The 20919-nt window shown below is 51.5% G+C and overlaps 1 protein-coding gene across 8 annotated transcripts in view; it reads left to right on the forward strand.

Annotated features, from left to right (window-relative positions):
• The window catches only part of ABCB9 (ATP binding cassette subfamily B member 9), a 41085-nt gene extending 29028 nt beyond the window's left edge, over positions 1–12057 (forward strand). For all 8 annotated transcript variants that reach the window (XM_060118430.1, XM_060118436.1, XM_060118435.1 and 5 more), the window contains 6 exons: positions 1268–1396; positions 3322–3510; positions 3967–4140; positions 6483–6642; positions 8220–8356; positions 10848–12057. In XM_060118430.1, coding sequence (XP_059974413.1) covers positions 1268–1396; positions 3322–3510; positions 3967–4140; positions 6483–6642; positions 8220–8356; positions 10848–11108 — 1050 coding nt within the window. In that variant the 3' untranslated portion in view covers positions 11109–12057. The remainder of the gene's footprint in view (positions 1–1267; positions 1397–3321; positions 3511–3966; positions 4141–6482; positions 6643–8219; positions 8357–10847) is intronic.
• Positions 12058–20919: the final 8862 nt, after the last annotated feature.

The following is a 20919-nucleotide window of genomic DNA, read 5'->3' on the forward strand; positions in this document are numbered from 1 at the left end:
CAAAGATGGGGGACCCCTAGGTCAGGACATTAGCCCAGGTCCAGGCATGCTGATGGGACACTTGACTTGGTCCCAACCTTCTGCTTGTCCTCAGAGAATCTTTCTGGAAAGGACTTCAGCCTCTCGGGGCATGTCCTCAAACAGGGCACCTCCTCTCTCCCTCTCGCCTGGGCGTGGGGTGGCAGGGTAGGAGCTTTCTTTTCCCAGCTAGGGAAGCGTCCCTGCCAAGGTGGAGAATCACCCCGAGGCCAGCTGGGACCCATCCTCGGCCGCTTCCCTGCAGGTCCTGTGTCACAACCACACACATGCCCCCATTAGAGTGTCCAGCTCACTCCCTGGGGGTGAGTTACAGCCCCTCCTGGAGAAGAAACACTTGGGTCCTGTCACTGTGTGCTGGCCACATCTCGGGGTGGGCTGTTGGGGAACAGCTGGGGTAGGAATGAGGAGGGTTTGGAGTTTGGGGGAGGAATGAGAGGGTGGTCTACAGGGAAAGCAGGGAATAAGGACCTTCTGGGTCCCCTCAGGATGGGCCACCCCTCAGAAGTGCCCAGCCAAGGAGAGGAAGGGCCTGAAATCCAGCTCAGCTAGCCAAGCCTCTTGGCAGTCTGCCCACCAGCAGGGGCGCCTCTTGCCGCTTGTGCAAAGGCACTGTGGTCCAGCCATTGATCTAGTTCTGACCCAGCATCGCTGGCTTGGGATGAGGAGGGGCAAATAGGGACCCAGTGGGTTGTCATGGGTACGCAGGTCCCACTCCTCTCGCAGACCACTCCCCCAGACACCAGAGGGGGCTGGAGGCAAGCACACCCTGGACACAGCCCCTCGTTCATGGAAACACAGACCTCGTCTGCTTTGTCTGGCTTGCTGTGTGACCTTAGCCAGTGGACTCAGCCTCTCTGAACCATGCTCTTCCCAATAAGGAGAAGACTAATAGCTCCAGTTTGGCCTCGCTGAGGCGCTTGGGGGCTGTGTATGTGTGCCAGGGCCTTACAAAGCAAGCCTTGTTCCCAGCCAGGCTCATGGCCTGTTCCAGCTGGGGGCCTTTGCAGGGAAAAACTCCATGGCGGGGGCGGGGAGGGCATGAGTGACAGAAGGGCCCCAGCTTGTGGGAGGCCATCCCTGCTGCGGGCTGGAGTTTCAGCCTGTGGCTGTGAGTGAGGCGCCCACAGCTGCTCTCACCTCCCCTGCGGGGCAGGGGACAGAGGGACTGGGGGGAAGGTCTGAGCCAAGGCCCCCACGACTCAGATCCCCCTTTCCCTCTTCCCTCCAGCTCACGCTGCTGGTGGTCCAGGTCAGTATCCTCTACTACGGGGGCCACCTCGTCATCTCGGGGCAGATGACCAGCGGCAATCTCATCTCCTTCATTATCTACGAGTTTGTCCTGGGAGATTGTATGGAGGTGAGGGGCCGGCGGGGGGAGGGGGGCCCCGGGGAGAAGGGAGAGGGATCTAAATGGGGGTGCTCCAGGGTTCACGGGAGGTGGTATTTCTTTCTAAAGAACGTGACAATACCAATAATACTAATAGAGTAATGCAGACAAGTGACAGCAACTCCGTTGATGGAGCAAAGTGGCAACGACAGAAGTTATTTCAGAAGGTTGTCCTGAGCGCACTGTGCGCAGTCAGTGCTGCTCCAGTCCCCATTTCCCAGAAAAAGAAGCTGAGGCTCAGAGGGGTTAAACGACTTGCCCACCATGTTTGTAAGGGAACCGAATTCAGAGCCAGATGGTCTGACTTTATTTTAACCCAGTTTAAAGAGTAGCTCCATGGAAAAAGAACAGAGTGGGTTTCTTTTTTTTTTAAATAGATTATGTCTTAATTCGGCTGCCCCCACCAGCAGGTCCCGAGGCTAGGGAGCTGGCGTGCCTGCGCCGATGCTGCAATCAGTCACTGCTGGAGGATGCTTGGAGTGCTTCTCTAGTCTGCCTCCCTCCCCCCACCAAGCCCTCCGGCACTGAGGTTGAGCCTCTGTGTCCCGCAGTGATAAAGCTCAAAGATGCGGCAGGGGAGGGGCGGGTTAGCATCTGCTGCAGATGGCACTTGGCGTTAGCTACGGTCATCCATGCGGTGTCCTTTGAATCAGCGTCTCGGAATCCGTGCTTCAGAAATAGCCACACTAGTGGGCAAAGACGTGTGTCCCAGAACGTTCAGTGCGGCATCGTTTATAATGGTGAAAAGTCAAGTGCCTGTCAACCAGCGATTGGGTGAATACAGTACATCTGTATTCTAGAAACAGCCCATCTGTGCTATGAAAACGAGGCGGCAGCCACAAACATGAGGTAGTGCTGTGTGCACTGGCATGGAAAGAGCCCTAAGACATGCTGTTTGGAAAAAGCTAATCCCCGAGTCATAAGGATGGTCTGATCCCACTTGTGGTTTTTTTTTTCATCTCAAAATGATTTAATTACATATGTGCATGTGTTTGTAAAAGCACAGAGAAAGGACTGGAAAGACACAGTGCTCGGATAACCGGGGCCACCTCTGGGATGAAGCAAGAAAGACAACTTACACACAGCACGTGTATCTTAATAGAAATAATTATATCCAGATGTTATGATAATAGCCGTAGCTGCGGTGTGTTGGGCGTTTACTATGTGCTGAGCACTGTCTTCGCGGAACCATGACAATGGTACTAATATCACCCCCACTTCATCAACCAGGACCCGCAGTCACAGCTCGTAAGGGCCTGAACTCGGGAGCCAGATGCGCCTGGGTTCGAATCCCGGCTCTGCCACTTCCTGGCTGTGTGACCTGGGGGAAGTTACTTGAGCTCTCTGTGCCTCAGTTTCCGTATCACCAGAAAGGAGATAATGATAGAACCTACCTCGTAACATATATAAGTACTCAGTAAAATGAGTCATTATTCACACTTATACTTGTGTATATTTTTACCCAAGGAGATGTATAGTATAAATGAAGGGCCATTTTTAAAATTGAAATTGAAAAATTCTGTGACAGCTGAAAAAGGAAGGTCCGATTCCTGTTCTGCCACATTCTGCTTAGTTCATTTAACTTCTCTGTGCTTCCATTTCCTCCTCTGGGGGGTGATAACACCTACCCTGCTGGACGGTGGTGAGGTTTAGCTATAACACACAAGGCACCAGTATTTTTTATTGCTGTCCTCATTTTTTCATTGTCATCATGGTCTGCTGTACTAGCAGGTGGGGCTCCAGCAGCCTCCTGTGGGCACCCCGCCCCCAGAACTGCTGCTGCGTTCTTGGCTCTCTCCTCACCCACTTCAGCTCTCTGGCACCATGGCGGGGGGAGGGGTGTCCCAGGATCGGGACGTCGATGGGTCAGGAATGTATGTCTACTCCCCCCGCAGTCCGTGGGCTCCGTCTACAGCGGCCTGATGCAAGGAGTGGGGGCTGCGGAGAAGGTGTTCGAGTTCATTGACCGGCAGCCAACCATGGTGCATGATGGGAACTTGGCCCCCGACCACCTGGAGGGCCGGGTGGACTTTGAGAACGTGACTTTCACCTACCGCACTCGGCCCCACACCCAAGTCTTGCAGGTGAGAGAGGGCCCAAGCCCCCCCCTCCCCAAGTCATCCTTTCCCTCATCCCATCTCTCGCGCACCTCCTACAGGCCAAGCCATGGCAGTGCAGCCAGGAACATGAAAGGCCAGGAACACTGAAGACAGATCATTAACAAAAGGATTCCTGGAGAAGTGCTAGGAAGGCAATAAGTCAGGGGTAGTCTGCAGAGATGGTATTAGCAGTCAAGGAGGGCTTCTCGGAAGAGGTGACATTTGATATGAGACCTAAACAAGGAGCAGGAGCCAGCCGACGGCTCTCTGCAGAAAGAACATTCCAGGCAAAGGAGACAAGTATAAAAGTGCTGCCAAATCCTAGAAAGGAGAGCATTCTGGGGGCCGGCGGTGGGGCAGGCTGGGAAGGGTGCCCGTCTGCGTCTGAGGCCAGAGCATATGAGCCAGGGGCCCCACACCGTGTCTGCGTGTTCCTTGCAGAATGTCTCCTTCAGCCTGTCCCCAGGAAAGGTGACAGCGCTCGTGGGGCCGTCGGGCAGTGGGAAGAGCTCCTGTGTCAACATCCTGGAGAACTTCTACCCCCTGGAAGGGGGTCGCGTGCTGCTGGATGGGAAGCCCATCAGCGCCTATGACCACAAGTACTTGCACCGAGTGGTACGTGCATGGGCCTTTGCTGCCCTCCTCCGCCCTTTCCTTGTCTGACCTTCTCTCCCGCGAGCACGCACACAGGTGCAGGGAAGAGGGCTCAAGACACACATACAGGGCTTCCCTGGTGGCGCAGTGGTTGAGAGTCCACCTGCTGATGCAGGGGACATGGGTTCGTGCCCCGGTCCGGGAAGATCCCACATGCCGCGGAGCAGCTGGGCCCGTCAGCCATGGCCGCTGAGCCTGCGTGTCCAGAGCCTGTGCTCCGCAGCGGGAGAGGCCACAACAGTGAGAGGCCCACGTACCACAAAAAAAAAAAAAAGACACACGTACATTTCAAAGAATTATCACCAGTTCAAGAAGTGGAACATTCCAGCACTCTTCCCCCAAGAAGCAATGTCTTGCCTGACGCTCATGATCGTCATTTCCGTGCTTTTCTTTTGTTCCCATCTTTGCGCCTCCCCGAACAGCGCAGCTGTGTTTTGCTAGTTTTAAACTCCGTCTGGCTGGATCCGTAACGTGTGTATTCTTTGTGTCTTGTTCCTTCCACTCAGTGTTATTTGTGAGTTTTCCAGGTTGAGGCTGTGTTTGTAGTTCACTCATTTTCATTTCTGGAAGATAATCCACTGTGTAAACATGGCACAGTCCGTTTATACATTCTGTTCTTGATGGATATTTCGGTTGTTTCCTGTTTTTTTACTATTACCAGCAATACCGATATGGACAGTTTAGTCCATATCACGGTGCCCATGGGTGGGTAGGTTCTCCCAGAGCCTCAGCTTTAGTAATTACTACCATTAAGGTGGTTTACTTTTTTTTTTTTTTTTTTTTAACACATTACATTCCCACTAGCTGTGGATGAGAGTTCAGGTTGTTCCGCATTTAAGTTATCTCCAGTATTTAAAGGAGGCTATTCATGACCTTACAGTTTTGGGTAATACTCTCAGAAAAGTAGACTTGACACCTGATCCTGTGCTAGCATAAGAGCAGGGATTCCCTGGACGGTTGTTCAGGCTGCACACTATACAAGAAACACTGACTATTAAGCAGACACTATTTGCATTATCTACATACATTAAGATATATGAGAGCCTGAGAGTTGGCACAGAGATTCCAGAACTTCTGGCCAGTTGTAGATGCTGGTGGAGGCCACAGATTGTGAAATCTTCCCACCTATGTGTATATAACCAGGGACAGATGGTGGAGAAGTGGTCCCAGGTTTGCCCCCACCAGGCTGCTGCTCCCTAGAGTTCTGGAAGTGGCTCCTAGAAAGAGCTGTTTAGGCTTTGCACTAGTTAACATACTCAGACACTTAATCTTCTCAGACTGTTAATATTGCCAGTCCTGAATCTGTACCAGTTGGTATTTAGAGATAGTTCAGTGTAGAGGTCTTTTGCATTTTCCTGGTGACTAAGATATTAAGTCCCTTTTCATATGTTTATTGGTTATTTGGATTTCCTCTTTTGTGAATACCTTCTCTATAAATTTAAATTTTTAATTTTCATAAACCCAAAGCAGTAAAACTCAACAACCTAACCGTATTCCCATATATTCAGAGAATTTTATAGCAAAGACCTGAGGTGACTCCACCTCACCTTTTGAATTCCACTCCGTGTCGGGAACCAGCATTGGCAGTTTAGTCAATATCCTTTCCAACGTGTTTCCTATTTTTATATAAACATACCTATATATAAAGGCACGTATGCTTTTTTGAAACAAAAATAGAAATATGATATATATATATTACAGTTCGATTTTATGGGTGCACTGTAATCATTTAACCAATCCTCTATTTATGGAGAATTAGATTGTTTTGTTTTGTTTTCCTTTTTCCTTTTCTGCTATTTACAGTGTTGCAATGATATCCTCCAACTACATACAAATTCCTAAAACTGAGACCATGAGACAATAGCTCCTTTCAGTTGTTCTCTTACAGGGAGGGGGCACCAGCCAGGGAGGTCCTTGTGGCCTGGGTCTGCTGTGCCCTCTTGCCTCCTGCCAGGGACAGGCTGACTCACAGAGTTACACTCCATGCCCTTGCTCTTTTTTTCCAGGTCAGGGGCAGCCAGTGAGCTCCGTCTTGGAGGTCAGGGAGCTTGACTGGGCCCAGAGCGGCAAGCTTAGCAGGGCCCCAGTTTGCTGGTCAGGGAGGCTGAGAGCTTGTGCAGAAAGTGGACTCTGCTGTTCGGAAAGAAGAGAGGCAGCTGAATGCAGCTGCCGGCCGCAGGCCCTGATCAGATTTCAGACCCAAGGCTCCCGGCGTCGCTCAGGCCCAGGGCTCGCGAGGTTCCTGGTGACAGCTGGATAGACGTGCTCCAGGCCTCTCACAGCCCATCCTTCCTCCTCCGCAGATCTCCCTGGTGAGCCAGGAGCCAGTGCTGTTCGCGCGCTCCATCACAGACAACATCTCCTACGGCCTGCCCACTGTGCCCTTCGAGGTGGTGGTGGAGGCCGCACAGAAGGCAAATGCCCACGGCTTCATCATGGAACTCCAGGATGGCTACAATACAGGTACAGAGCCCAGAGCATCACCTCCACCGTGCCTGGAGGTCCACCCTCAGGGATGCAACCCTGAGTTATGCACTGCCCTCTGCCAGCTGAAACTCACATAACATAAACTTAACCACTGTATTTTAAGTGAACAATTCAGCAGCATTTAGTACATTCACAATGCTTTACAACTACCACTGCTGTTTAGTTCCAAAACATTATTTTTTTTAAAAAAGACACTTTTTTCTTTACTTTTAAAAATTAATTAATTAGTTTAATTTTTAATTTTTTGGCCACGTTGGGTCTTCGTTGCTGCGCACGGGCTTTCTCTAGTTGTGGCGAGCGGGGGCTTCTCATTGCGGTGGCTCCTCTTGTTGCAGAGCATAGGCTCTAGAGCGCAGGCTCAGTAGTTGTGGAACACGGGCTCAGTAGTTGTGGCGCACAGGCTTAGTTGCTCCGCAGCATGTGGCATCTTCCCGGACCAGGGCTCGAACCCATGTCCCCTGCATTGGCAGGTGGATTCTTAACCACTGCGCCACCAGGGAAGTCCCCGAAATATTATTATTTAAAAATAATATATGTATTATATTCATTAATTATAATGACTTAATTTTATATTAGTAAATATTTTAATTTAATAAGTTGAACAATATATTACCTTATAGATTTTATTTAACATATTTAAAAATTTTAACTCTCGCAATGGGACTATCCATACAATTCAAGACTAAAAAAATAGACATAACGATATCCAATGCAAAGTTTTATTTCATCCTGGTCACTGCCAGGTCCCCCCTGCCCCCACCAAAACATCTTTCATTATTTTCTTACATGTCATTTTGGAGTTTCTTTATGCAAATATGAATATGTATTTTTATTCCCTCCCACCCTTTTACAGAAAAAAACCCAGCACATTCTATTCTGCCCCCCCGGCTTTTTTAAGTGACCTGTCCATATTGATACCTAGAAAGCTGCTCTTTTTTAACTACTGCATAGTATTCTGTTGTGTGGCTTTATAATAATTTACTCAGAAATAACTGGTTTCCTGTTGATGGACATTTGGTTGTTTGTTTGTTTCTTTGTGGGGTTTTTTTGCAATAACAGTGCTGTGAGTCACTGTGCGTGAGGAGGTGAATCCGTAAGAAATATTCACAGAGATGGGTTTGCTGGTCCAAGGGTTGTGCCTCTGTAATTGTGCTCTGTAGACTTGCACAGCACAACCGGATACACACAGCGGTGTGTGCACGGCAGCACAGGGCCCGCGCCAGCAGTACCTCAGGCAGGGGAGGGAGTGCCCTTTCCCCTCGGCCACACCGGCACAGTGTGCTATCAAACGTGTGGATTTGGGCCAGATTAATAGTAAAAGTTGGTATCTTGGTACCAATCGCACATAGTTGTCCTTTGCATGCCTCTTACAGACAGGGAGGAAGAGCATCCTTCCGTGAGGTTTCCAGCCTGTGGCCCTCTTAGCCCCGCCGTTTCCTGGGGAGCAGAGGCCCTGTGGCAGCAGGGAAAGGCGGGGGCGGGGGTTGCTCGCTGCTCCCCAGGGCCTCCGGCCTCACCTCCCGCTCACTTGCCCCTGTGTCTCTGCCATGCAGAGACGGGGGAGAAGGGTGCCCAGCTGTCGGGCGGCCAGAAGCAGCGGGTGGCCATGGCCCGGGCTCTGGTGCGGAACCCACCCGTTCTCATCCTGGACGAAGCCACCAGCGCCCTGGATGCAGAGAGCGAGTTCCTGGTGAGTCGCGGGGTAACGGGCGATGCTGGAGCAGTAGCAGCTCCAGGTGGCCAGAGCCCTCCCTCCCCCCCGCAGACGGCTGCAGGGGCTCTCCCAGGCCGTCAGCTTCCTGGACTAGGTAGGCTGTTCCAGAGCTGAGGGCAGGGAGTGGGGGCAGAGGAGGCCCAGGGCCTGGCCACCCTGGCCCAGCCTCTGGCTCTAGGTGTTGAAATTATATGGAATTGGGTTAGGGGTCAGGAGGTGTGGGACGTGGATAGGAGCTCCGCCCTGCAGCTCATGGCTTGCGCGTGTCTCTTACCCCCTGAGTCTCATTTCACTGGTAAAGAAAGAAGGGCCCCACAGTGTATTTGAAGAGGACCAGCTACCTCAGTCCATCCATGGATCAATTCATTTACTACACAGGTATTTAATGTGCGCCTCCCGGGCACCAGGCGCTGTTCTAGGCACCGGGGTTACAGCGGCCCCTGCTCCCGAGGTGTTTCCAGTCCAGAGGGGGAGACAGATGACAAGGAGATAAGCATGAGTTCACCCTGGGGCCTGTGCTATGGAGAAAATGGAACCGTCATGTGGGGACTTCCCTGGCGGCCCAGCAGTTAAGACTCCGCGCTTCCGGGGCAGGGGATGCAGATTCGATCCCTGGTTGGGGAACTAAGATCCCAGATGCCGCACAGTGCGGCCAAAAGAAAACACAAAAGAAGAAGAAGAAACAGTCATGTGATAGAGAGATTGAGGGAAGGGTCACTACTGTCAAAGAAACACTGCTGGACGTTAGTTAAAGCTGGGAAAACAGATTTTATTAGTAGCTACTGTCAGTAGGGAAAAGAGCTGAGCCCCATTCCTGTGCAGGGGTGACAGTGGTGATGGAGCCTTTCCCAGGGAGATGGAGGATGTAGGGAGGGCGCAAGAGTGGGGGACCAGGAGAAACTCACAAAGGGCTGGGCAGTGCAAGTGTGATCAGTCCCCATGGCTGCTGGCCAGCAGCGGTTGTCCTCTACCGAGACTGGGAGACGGGGGCCCTCTCCTTCCCATGATTACAATGAGATGGCATTCAGGTCCCAGAGAAAAACATTCCTGAGTTTTAGGAGATCTGCATATATATCTCCAGGGGACAGGGGAAGGTTTTACAGTTATAAGCCCTTTTTGGTCAATGCTCTAAGAAAGGGAGCTCTGGGGCCCACCATCAGGTGATGTCTAGAAGTCAATGCTCCTGACAGCACTGGGCATTTAGGGGCTGGGGTCATCCTAGCAACGAGGCCTTGAGCTGCAGAAGCCCCCTGGAGTGTGGCCATCTTGGTGCGGAGTTTGGATGGGGTCACACGTGCCAAGAATCCTGCAGTTCATGCCAACAGAACCAGGGTCATCAGGTGCCACTTGAGCTGAGACCAGAAGGGAAAGGAGGCAGCCAGAGGGGGGCTGGGTAAGAGAGTCCCAGGGAGAGGGGGCAGTGGGGGCAAAGTCCCAGAGCAGGTCCACAGCCAAGCCCCAAGGCCAGCGTGGCTGGCGGTGGGGTGAGGCAAGGACACAGTCACAGGGAGACACAAGCCGCTCAGGCCCTGGAAGGGAGTTTGGATTGTCTTCCATTAATAGATTTTTATTTTATTTTTTTAGAGCAGGTTTAGGTTTAAAGAAAATTAAGCAGAAAGTACAGAGAGTTCCCGTATATCTCCCTGCCCGCACCACGAACAGTGTCGCCTGTTATTAACATCTTGCATTAGCGGTACCTTGGTTCCAGTTGACAAGCTGGCATTGATGCGTTATTTCTAACTCAAAGCTACAGTTCATATAAGGGGTCACTGTGTTGCGCATTCTATGGGTTTTGACAAATGCAGAATGTCATGTTATGCAGAATAGTTTCACGGCCCTAAAACTCCCCCAGGAGTTTGGATTTTATCCTGAATGGGACAAGAAGCTCTTGGAGGGCTTGGAGCATGAGTTCAACAAGAACTGATTAAAAGTGTTAAATCCACGTGGGGAACGGATGGGAGCAGGGCAGGAAAGTCGCAGGCTCCAGGCAAGAAGGAATGGTGACAGAGGTGGAAAGATGGCACAGAGACACGCCGGGGAGATGGAGCTACAGGACTTGCCGAGGGGTCGGATTCGGGTGATAAGGGAAGGATGAGGAACCAGGTGATGCCTGGGTTTGTCGGCATGAGCTTCGGGGCTGACGGTGAGACTGTTAACCAAGGCCAAGGTTAGGGGAAGGAGCAGGAAGACCAGAAGACGACCACGTTAGGGGCCCCTCTGTCATTCGCCGGGCGCTGCCCTGTGTCAGGCTCTGAGCTCCACCCCCCGTGGACAAAAACCAGGAAGCAGGTCCTGTGCTTGCTTTACAAGTGAGGAAGCCTCAGAGAGGCTGAGCATCCGTAGGACGCGGTGGATCTGGGGTCCCAGCCAGGCCCGGGCGGGGCAGTGGGTGGCGGTGGAGACGCCCGTGTGAGCCGGCGCCCTCCTGGAGCCTCCAACTTTCCCGCCCTGCTCCCTGTTTCCACAGATCCAGCAGGCCATCCACGGCAACCTGCAGAAGCACACGGTGCTCATCATCGCGCACCGGCTGAGCACGGTGGAGCGGGCGCACCTCATCGTGGTGCTGGACAAGGGCCGCGTGGTGCAGCAGGGCACACACCAGCAGCTGCTGGCCCAGGGCGGCCTCTATGCCAGGCTGGTGCAGCGGCAGATGCTGGGGCTTGAGCCCGCCTCGGACTGCACAGCCGGCCACAGGGAGCCGCCGGGCAACGGCGGTCACAAGGCCTGACCGTGGGCCCTGCCTCTCCCGGTGGGGCAGAGGCGCCATTGCCCACCTGGCAGGTGTACCCACGGGGGCCCCCCCGGCCGCCCCCTCTGCCCTCTGAGCCCAGGTCCACGGCACTGGAGGGCCAGCTGCCCTGTCCCACGTGTCCCCGCTTCCTGCGTCTCGCCCCCGGTTCCCACCCTGTTCCCCGGGCCACCACCAGACCCCTGCTGCCATGAGCGACCCCCTCCAGCCTGGGCAGCGGAGACATCACTGGTGTGTCCAGCTGGTCTCCCGAGGTTTCTAGGTGAAGGTAGAGCTACCTTTTTAAACCAAGATCTTAACCAGGTTTTTTACCGCTTGGTTCTGATGGGCCCCAATCTCCTAGATTTCAAAAACATTTTTCTAATTGGGAGCAATGATGGGCGAGTTCACTGAGATGTTCTAGAGACTTCTGAGCCGGGAGTGAATGACCCTTCCTAAGAGCCTGGGGGATGTCAGGGAGAACTAGGCCTCTACCCTTTGCCGCTGGAGAGAAGGGGCTTCCCTGTCCCGGGGTGCGGGTGGGGGGGACACGGGGAGGGGACTTCCTGTCTCTCCCTCTACCCAGCTTTGTGAGTCAGGCCAAGGTGGGTGGGGAGTGGAAGGCACCTGCCTGCCCTCACCCCTTCCGCCCTCCCAAATCTAAGCCAGTCTCACTGTGAACCACTACGCCCTTACGTGGGAGAGTGAGGGGCTGGCCAGGCCTGGCGGAGCCTCGGGGTGTCCCTGGCCCAGCGCCCAGCGCTAGCCCCTCCCCCTGCCCCTCCCCTGGCTGGCGGCCCCTTCCCACACCCACCCTGCCGCTCTGCTCTTCTGAGGCCCTTTGGATGTTTGGGAGTCACGTTCTCTTCCATGTCCAGTGGACGGGACACTGGCAAAGCCCAGGTCTGGCTTTGTAGTGGGGTTGCAAGATGTAGGGAGAACCCGGTCAATAAAGTATACTACCTCTGACCCCTGACTTCTGACCTCTTCCTGGGCCGTCTGCCTCATCGCCTGGTTAGGTTTCTCCATCCACTAACTCTCCCCCGGCCCTGCCTGGTGTAGTTGTGGGGAGACTTTGGGTGGTCTAGGGCCTCCGCCCAGTGTCCAGGAGCCCCTTCACATCCCCAGGACCCCAGCGCAGACATCCATGTCTGTCTGTCTGCCTCCATGGGGCTTGTGCGGGATAACAGAGACCTGTCTCCTCTAAATCCCTGGGGCTTCTGTACCTCCCGGGAAAGCTGAGACCCAGCAAATGCCACCTGTTTTTTTCCATCAGGGACGGGGTGCCCCACGCCCACCAGCCCACAGCGCCGAGAAATATTACCCAGCAGAACAGCTCAATCAGAAGAGAGGCTTAGGACGGGACACAGGAAGTCCTCCTGGTGGTGGTTCTTACTTGCTGGATTGTGTGGAAGTCTGGGGTCCCGGGAGGGGGGCGGGCAGTGGCTTTTACCAACTGGTAGAGAAGTATTTCAATATTTTAACTACTGGTACAGCCACACTGCATATACCAGCTCCATGTCTGCCGTGTACCCGTTTTCCTGCCAATTAAACCAAGGCCTGAGACCCAGACTGTTGCCAGCTGGGTCCCCTGCTCGCCCTCAGGGGCTTGGGCCTGCCTGGAGCATCTTATTTATCGAGGACCCTCTGGCTCCCCACCTGAAGAAGACATCATGAGCCTGAGAACTGGGTCCCACAGCAAGAACCTGCTCGGGCCCAGGCTGGGGTTTCAGGTGGAACCGGAGAGACACCAGGTGCTTCTCATCCATTCTCATTTAATCCTCACAACAACCGGTTCTGTCCCCATTTTAAAGTTATTTATTTATTTATTTAGGCCGTGTCGTGTGGCATGCAGGATCTTTGTTCCCCGACCAGGCATCGAACCCGTACCCCCTGCAGTGGAAGCACGGAGTCCTAACCACTGGACCACCAGGGAAGTCCCTCTCCCCATTTTAAAGTTGAGGAATCCGAAGCTCAGAGAGGTTACTTTTCCCTATGCCACACCGCCAAGACCCCACAGCTAAACCCCCAAGAGTAGGGAATGAAAAAGTTGCGGGGCTTTGCTATGGGGACTCTTTCTGTGCTAACCATTCCATAATAAAAATAAATACAAATTTTAAAATGCTGTGAAAAAAACCCAACAAGATACATAGGTGAGTTCAATTCAGGCAGGAGGAAAGTTGAGACCGCTGTAAGGGGCTTTCCCCATTTATCGTCCCCTCTCTGGGCCTCAGCGTTCTCGCCTGGGGAACAAGGGGCATGTGCTGCAAGGATGGAAGGAGAGATTGAACCTCCTGCCTGGGGCAGGGGCGGGGGCGGGCGCGGGGGCGGGGGCGGGCGCGGGCGCGGGCGGGGGCTTGGCGGAGGAGTATTGGTTTCCTGCGGCCGTTATAACAAATGACCACAAACTGAGTGCCTTAAAACAGCGGAAACGTATTCTCTGCCAGTTCTGGAGACCGGAAGTCTGACATCGAGGTGTCGGCAGGGCCGCGCTCCCTCGGAAGGCTCTAGGGGAGATTCCTTCCTGGCCTCTTGCAGCTTCTGGCGGCTCCAGGTATTCCTTGCTTGTGGCCGCATCCCTCCTGTCTCTGCCTCCGTCTTCACATGGGCTTCTTCCCTGTGCGTCTTAAATCTCCCTCTTGGGCTTCCCTGGTGGCACAGTGGTTGGGAGTCCGCCTGCCAATGCAGGGGACACGGGTTCGTGCCGCGGGGCGGCTGGGCCCGTGAGCCATGGCCGCTGGGCCTGGGCGTCCGGAGCCTGTGCTCCGCAGCGGGAGAGGCCACAACAGTGAGAGGCCCGCGTACCGCAAAAAAAACAAAACAAAACAAAAAAACACCTCCCTCTGCCTTTCTCTCATAAGGACATTTGTCATTGGGTTTTGAGCCCATGTGGATAATCCAGAATGATCTCATCTTGAGCTTCTGAATCTTATCTGCAAAGGCCCTTTTTCCATGTAAGGTCTCACTCACAGGTTCCAGGGATTTGACGTGGGTCTCTCTTGCGGGGGACCCTGCAACCTTTCATCCGAGTGGCTTTGCATCCCTTGCTCAGCCACTACCCGGGGGCCACTGAGCTGGCCCAGGGCCACCTCAAGACTTCCTGTTTGTTTTTTTGGGGGGTGGGGAGATTCGATGCTCGGAGGGCAAGGACAGCCAGGCTCGGGTCAGGCTGGTTGTGATGGGGATCGTGGAACTGGAAGTAGAGGCTCCAGGCTGGACTGGCCCGCCGCTGCCAGGCTCACGTGCCCCTTCGTCGGTCAGAGTCTGGCCTCTGGCTGCTGAGAACCCTCCCCTGGCGTCCCGTGGCCGCAAGGCCTCTGCCTGCCTTCCAGCCTTAAATGTGACCCTCGGTTGCTCTCCTCTAGCCACACTGCGCTTCTTCCTTCTGGTCCTCGAGCAAGCCAAGCTCGTTCTTGCCTCTGAAACCTTACACTGACTGTTCCTTCTGCCTGACACACTGTTCCTTCCCCTCGGTTCCCAGCTGGTTCCTTCTCATCCCTCTTTCAGCTCACATGTCCCCTCCTCCTCAACAAGTACTGAATGTGGGGTTTCCCCTAGTCACCCGGATCTGTTAATCACAGCACTTGTCACCCCCTGAAATCTTCTCTGCCTCTTTTGTTCTGTTCCAGGCACAGGTCTACATGCTTTGCATGGGCTACGTCACCTAATCCTCACAAAACCCCTGAAAGGTAGGTACAATGTCATGCCCGTTTTACAGCTGGAGAAACTGAGGCACAGAGCAGTTAAGTGACTTGGCCAAGACCACCCAGCTAGTAAGGGGTAGAACCAGGATTCACACCCAAGAATTAGTGTGTGTGTTTGACCCCAACCACAGAATACCCGTGAGAGTGAAGATTTAAGGGCATGGGTTGGGGAGGGTATGTTGACATTGCAGCAAAGGCTGCAGGTCAAACATTAGACTTGAGTTCTCAAACATAAGTGCCTCTAGGGTGACCACCTAGAGGGGTGGGATAGGGAGGGTGGGAGGGAGGGAGACGCACAGAGAAGAGATATGGGAACATATGTATATGTATAACTGATTCACTTTGTTGTAAAGCAGAAACTAACACACCATTGTAAAGCAATTATACTCCAATAAGGATGTTAAAAAAAAGTGCCTCTAGGAACCAGGTAGATATCATAGGCGAGTGAAGCCAGCCAGCTGTAAGAAAAGTCAGACAATATCTTGGTTTCTCTTTTCCACTTTTGACATGGTGCAAAGAAAATCTGTTCCGTTAGAAGTAGAATATGGTGCAAACTTGAGGATAAATGGCAACCAAGGCTCAGTGTCAGTAGCTGGTGACAACAGGGGCTGGTGGGGACCGTGGCAAATGGGAGAGCTCACACCCGCTTCAAGGGGTTGCCTGGGACTTGGCTCTGGCCCTTTGGGGCCATGCAGGAAGGTGGCCTTGAGTTAGCAGATCTTCAGATGTTTCCAGAGAAGTTGGAAATTTCCAATTTTAATGTGAGATTGACTCAATTATTTTTACAAAAGTAAGGGTAAATATAACACATCTCTAGTCTTCAGCCTGTGGATCATCCATTTGCAGGCTCTGTGTTGGACATTCCTGTTCTCCAAAGTCCTTGGAGCTTCCCCAGCAAAGCGGTTCCACTTGCCATGGGGGACCCCCAGCCCAACCCTGTTCCAGCCCAGGTGCCTCCCTCACCCCTCCCACCTGCCCCTCTCTTCACCTCATCCCTCCCCTCCCAGCTGGGAGCTCCAGATTCTTCTCCCTCTCCCATGCCAAAGAGTCAGCTCCAGCTCCCTGAATTGCAAAGTGGGCCCTAGGCAGACAAAGTGGGCCCTAGGCAGACAAAAGAACCTTCGGGAGACCAAGCAAGACCCTTTTTAGAAGGCATATATGATTTTTGAAAATACATGTTTCATTTTGGAATCATTTTAGATTTACAGAAAAGTTGCAATGATGGTAGAGGGCGTTGCTATATCCCCTCACCCAGCTTCTCTTATGTTAACATCTCACGTGTTCGTGATACATTTGTCACGACTAAGAAACCTACACTCGCACAGCGCTGGCAATGAAATGCCAAGCTTTTCCTGGATTTCACCAGTTTTCCCACTATGTCCTTTTTCTGTTCCAAGATCCAATTCAGGGTACCACATTGCATTTAAAGACAGGTCTTTAAAATTGTTTTCACTGTGATAAAACACATATAACATTTACCACTAACGACATTTAGTACAGTCACAGTGTGGTACAACTGTCACCATTATCTCGTTCCAGGACGTTTTATCACCCCCTCCCAAAACCCTGTCCCCAGTAACAGTCACCCTCCACTCCCCCTCCCCCAGCCCCTGGCAACCACCAGTCCACTTTCCGTCTCTGTAAATTTGCCTGTTCTGGACATTTCATATAAATGGAATCATAGACTATGTGGCCTTTTGAGTCTGGCTTCTTTCACTCAGCATCATGTTTTCAAGGTTCATCCACATTGTAGCCTGTGTTAGTGCTTCATTCCTTTTTATGTCTGGGTACTATTCCATTGTATGGATGGACCCCATTCTGTTAATTCATTCATCCATTGATGGACACTTGAGTTGTTGACACATTTTGGCTATTGTGGATAATGCTGCTATGAATATTCATGCTTTTGTGTGGACATGTTTTCGATTCTCTGGGGTTTATACCTAGGAGCAGAATTGCTGGGTCATATGATCACTCTGTATTTAACACTTGGAGGAACTATCAAACTACCTTCCACAGCGACTGCACCATTTTACATTCCCAACAGCAAAGTATGAGGGTTCTTATTTCTCCACATCCTCACCAACACTTGTTATTTTCTGTTTTTATTTATTTATTTTTGATTATAGCCATCCTAGTGGGTATAAAGCAGAGAGCCATCCTTGTTGAAGCGGACTTTTTCTCTGTTACAATTCATTTAGCAAATATAGCTGCCTTCCTCTGTCCCAGGCGCTCTGCTAGGCAATCAGGGCCCTTGGGAAAAGCATATTCTGGGGGGGTAAAACAGGCAAGGAAACAAGCAAGAATGAGACCCAGCGGAGACAGCATGGGGCCGTGGGGATCCCGAGCAGGCTTAATCCTGGCGCGAGGATCTGGGGGCGGTGAGAGGGTTAGAGGCAGTGCCGGCTTCACGGTGGTGCGACCCAGACGGTCCCACGGGGGCTCCGGGCACAGTAGGGCACAGTAGGGTCCCGCACTTGGTGGCCGCCGTCTGAAAATTCTGAATTTTGAACAAGGGGTCCTGCGTTTTCACTTTGCTCCGGGCCCTGCAAATTATGGAGCTGGTCCTAGGTAGTTGTCACGCTGGAGGCGGGGTCTAGGGAAGCCTCCCTCCACAGCTGCATCTTCGGCATCTGGCGGAAGGGGCTTTTTTTTTTTTTAATATTTAAAAATACACGGAGGGGCTTCCCTGGTGGCGCAGTGGTTGAGAATCTGCCTGCCAATGCAGGGGACACGGGTTCGAGCCCTGGTCTGGGAGGATCCCACATGCCGTGGAGCAACTAAGCCCATGAGCCACAACGACTGAGCCTGCGTGTCTGGAGCCTGTGCTCCGCAACAAGAGAGGCCGCGACAGTGAGAGGCCCGCGCACCGCGATGAAGAGTGGCCCCCGCTTGCCACAACTAGAGAAAGCCCTCGCGCAGAAACGAAGACCCAACACAGCAAAAATAAATTTTAAAAAATAATAAATTAATAAAAAACTCCTACCCCCAACATCTTCTAAAAAAAAAAAAAACACGGAGAATTCTGTAACCAGCTCCCGCCACCCCAGATCTTCACCCTGGACATTTCTCACCCCCAGAGCCACCTGCTGCAGGTCACCCCTCCCCTCCCGCTGCCCCCTCCCTCTTCCAAGCTGGCCCCTGAAGCAGAATTGAGTGCATTAGTCAGCAGATGGGTTCTTCCAAGCGGCTGGTCTCCGCAGACTCTGACCCAGAGCCTGTGTGTGTTGGGAGGAGGCTGTTAATCTGATTTGGGGTCACGGTCAGAGCTGACAGCTCCAAGGACAGAAACGCAGGAACTCGAGAGGTTGCTCATTGGATGCAGAGCTGGAGAGGATGCTGAAGGCGGGCTCGTTGAGGCTGAGAATCCTCAAGTGGATGCTGGAATGATGGCCCCTCCGCAGCCTGTTCCCCTATCCCCTGCGTGGTGGCTATCCCAGGGCGCTGACCACACCTTCCCCCTCAAGCTCCCAAGTTTTCTCCCCATGTCTGGCTGAGACCTCGCCTATCTCAGGAAACATCCACAGGTGATGGGCTTGGAAATCATCTCCTCCTCCTCTTCATCAGGGCTGTCCTGGTACAGTTTTGCAGGTTGTGGCCTGCACAAGCTGTGAGGGTGAACCCCCAGATGGAGCTCAAAGCTTTACACCAGGCTGCGTGCATTCAAAGGAGTACATGGGCCAGAGGGGAAACATAAGCAGTAAATGGGATCAGCTGTAAGACTTTGGGGAGCGGTGGGGACTGTGGTGAAATGAAGACCTCATTGCTCCTTTAAAGAGGGCACCTGGGGCTCATCTCTGCCGCTGTCACCACAAGGAAATGTGTATGAAATGGGACCAGGCCTTCCAATGTTGCAAAGGAAGTGGGCAAACCGCATTTTGTGATCTGTCAACTTTAACAGTAGGTATCTAGTTCAAACTTATAAAAATACAAACAAGCCAAACAAAACAAGTCCTTGGGCCTCTAGATTGTGACCTCTGGTTTATACCCACAATTCAACTCTGAGTTATTCTCTCTCTTATTCTTCTCTTGGGTATGAGGTGTTGGTGTGGATGTAAAGAGACAGAAGCGCTCATTCACTGTGGTAAGAGTGCGAACTGCGGCAACTGCTTTGGAGAGCTATTTGCCACGTCTAGTAAAAAAGTTGAAAAGAGCAAACTCTACGTCCCACAATTCTGCTCTTAGTATGCCTTGCAGGAGTGGCTTTCCTTTTTTAAAAAAATAGAAGTAAAATTCACATAACCAAAAATTCATCATTTAAACCATTTTAAAGCATAGAATTCAGTGGCTTTTCGTAAATTTGCAAGGTTGTGAAACTATCATCACCGTCTGGTTCCAGAATGCTTTCATCACCCCGAAAGGAAATCCGTACCTATTAAGCAGTCACTCTGCATTCCAACCCCCAGCCCTTGGCAACCACTAATCTGCCTTCCATCTCTGTGGATTTGTCTATTCTGGACATTTCATATTAATGGAATCAGACAGTCTGTGGCCTTTTGTGTCTGGCCTCTTTCATTTAGCATCATGTTTTCAAGCTTCATCTATGTTGGAACATGTGTCAGTACTTTATCCTTTATTATGGTGGAATAATATTCTATTTTATGGCTAGATCCCATTTTGTTTTTCCCTTCATCTGTCGATGGACATTTGGGTTGTTTCCACCTTTCGGCTGTTGTGAATAGAGCTTCTGTGAACATCTGTGTACACGTTTTTGTACTTTGGCTATACATTGCATTTCTCTTGGGTAGAATCGCTGGGAGAGGAATGTTTTTTAAACTTTGCTTTCACTACAATCCTTAGTAAGAAAAGCGGTTTTACCTCCCTACCAAGTACACGTGCACACAAAACACAAGCTTCACCAAGGAATAGTATTCATTACAAATTATTCTATCCTATATTATTTAAGAAAAATCTGATTTCATGACCTAGTCATGCCTCAGGCAATTTGAAAAACACTGTTCTGGAGCAATTAGCCCAAGGACGTTTGTAGCCACCTGGTTCGCATTTGCAAACACTAGGAACAACTGATACGTCTTTAATTTGGTTGTAAAAATTATGGTACAGGACATATGGTGGAATATTATGTGGGAGGAAAAGGCATAAATTGAATCCATACATGTTAACTTGGAAAGATCTCAAAAACATAAAAAGAAAAGCACGCTGCAGAAAGATATCAATAGATATTATGATTGAGTTGTTTGTGCTAATTAATACACACAAAACAGTATGAAATCTATTTCTTGGATCTATAAATATGTGTGCAAAGTTTATTAGTAGACTGGGAGGCTACAGGCTCCATTCATGCTGGAGTTTGTCTCTGGTGATTGGAGACAGAGGGCCACAAACATGCAATGCTTTACTCTTTTGTTAAGCATAAAAGCAGATTCAAAGCACATAGAAGAAAAGGTTAATGATGGTCGGTTCTGAGCGGTGGGCACACGTGTGTTTGTTTTATGATTGTGTGTACGTTTTCCCCGGGGGTGGGGGGATGGAACACTCAGAACAAACTAACCCGACCCTCCAGTGACAAGCGCCAAAGGGGCCCCGGAAGATCTTCCTGGGACAAGATGGAAAGCAGCTGTTCTGACTTCTATTTACTGAAAACAGAAGTTGAAAAGCCCGACAGCCAGCCGGTGCGTCCGGCCGAGAAGCTCTCCCAGACCTGAGCGTCTACTGATGGCAGCTCCATCCACTCTGTAATCCTGCCCTCCTCCAGGGCCTGAAATTCTAGAAAATTCCACAGAGCAGGGACTCTGGAATGCAGCACCCAAACAGCCATTTCTGCTGAGGTTGTTATTTCTGGCCCCAGGTAGGAGAACTATTATAATTTCAAATAATAATACAGAGAAATTCCTTACCTTTTTTTTTTTTTTTTTTGGCAGGTGGCTCAGAAAGGTTGTTTACATTTACTTTTTTAAGTTGTGGTACAATACACATAACATAAAATTGATCATTTTAACTATTTAAAATTTTACTGCCCAGAGGCATTAAGTATACTCATAATTTTCCTTTAACTTTTTTTTTTTTTTTGCCACGCTGTGCGGCATGCAGGATCTTAGTTCCCCAACCAGGGAGTGAACCCACGCCCCCTGCCCTGGAAGCACTGA

Source organism: Mesoplodon densirostris, chromosome 15 (assembly GCF_025265405.1).
Source record: "Mesoplodon densirostris isolate mMesDen1 chromosome 15, mMesDen1 primary haplotype, whole genome shotgun sequence".
Taxonomy (NCBI): domain Eukaryota; kingdom Metazoa; phylum Chordata; class Mammalia; order Artiodactyla; family Ziphiidae; genus Mesoplodon; species Mesoplodon densirostris.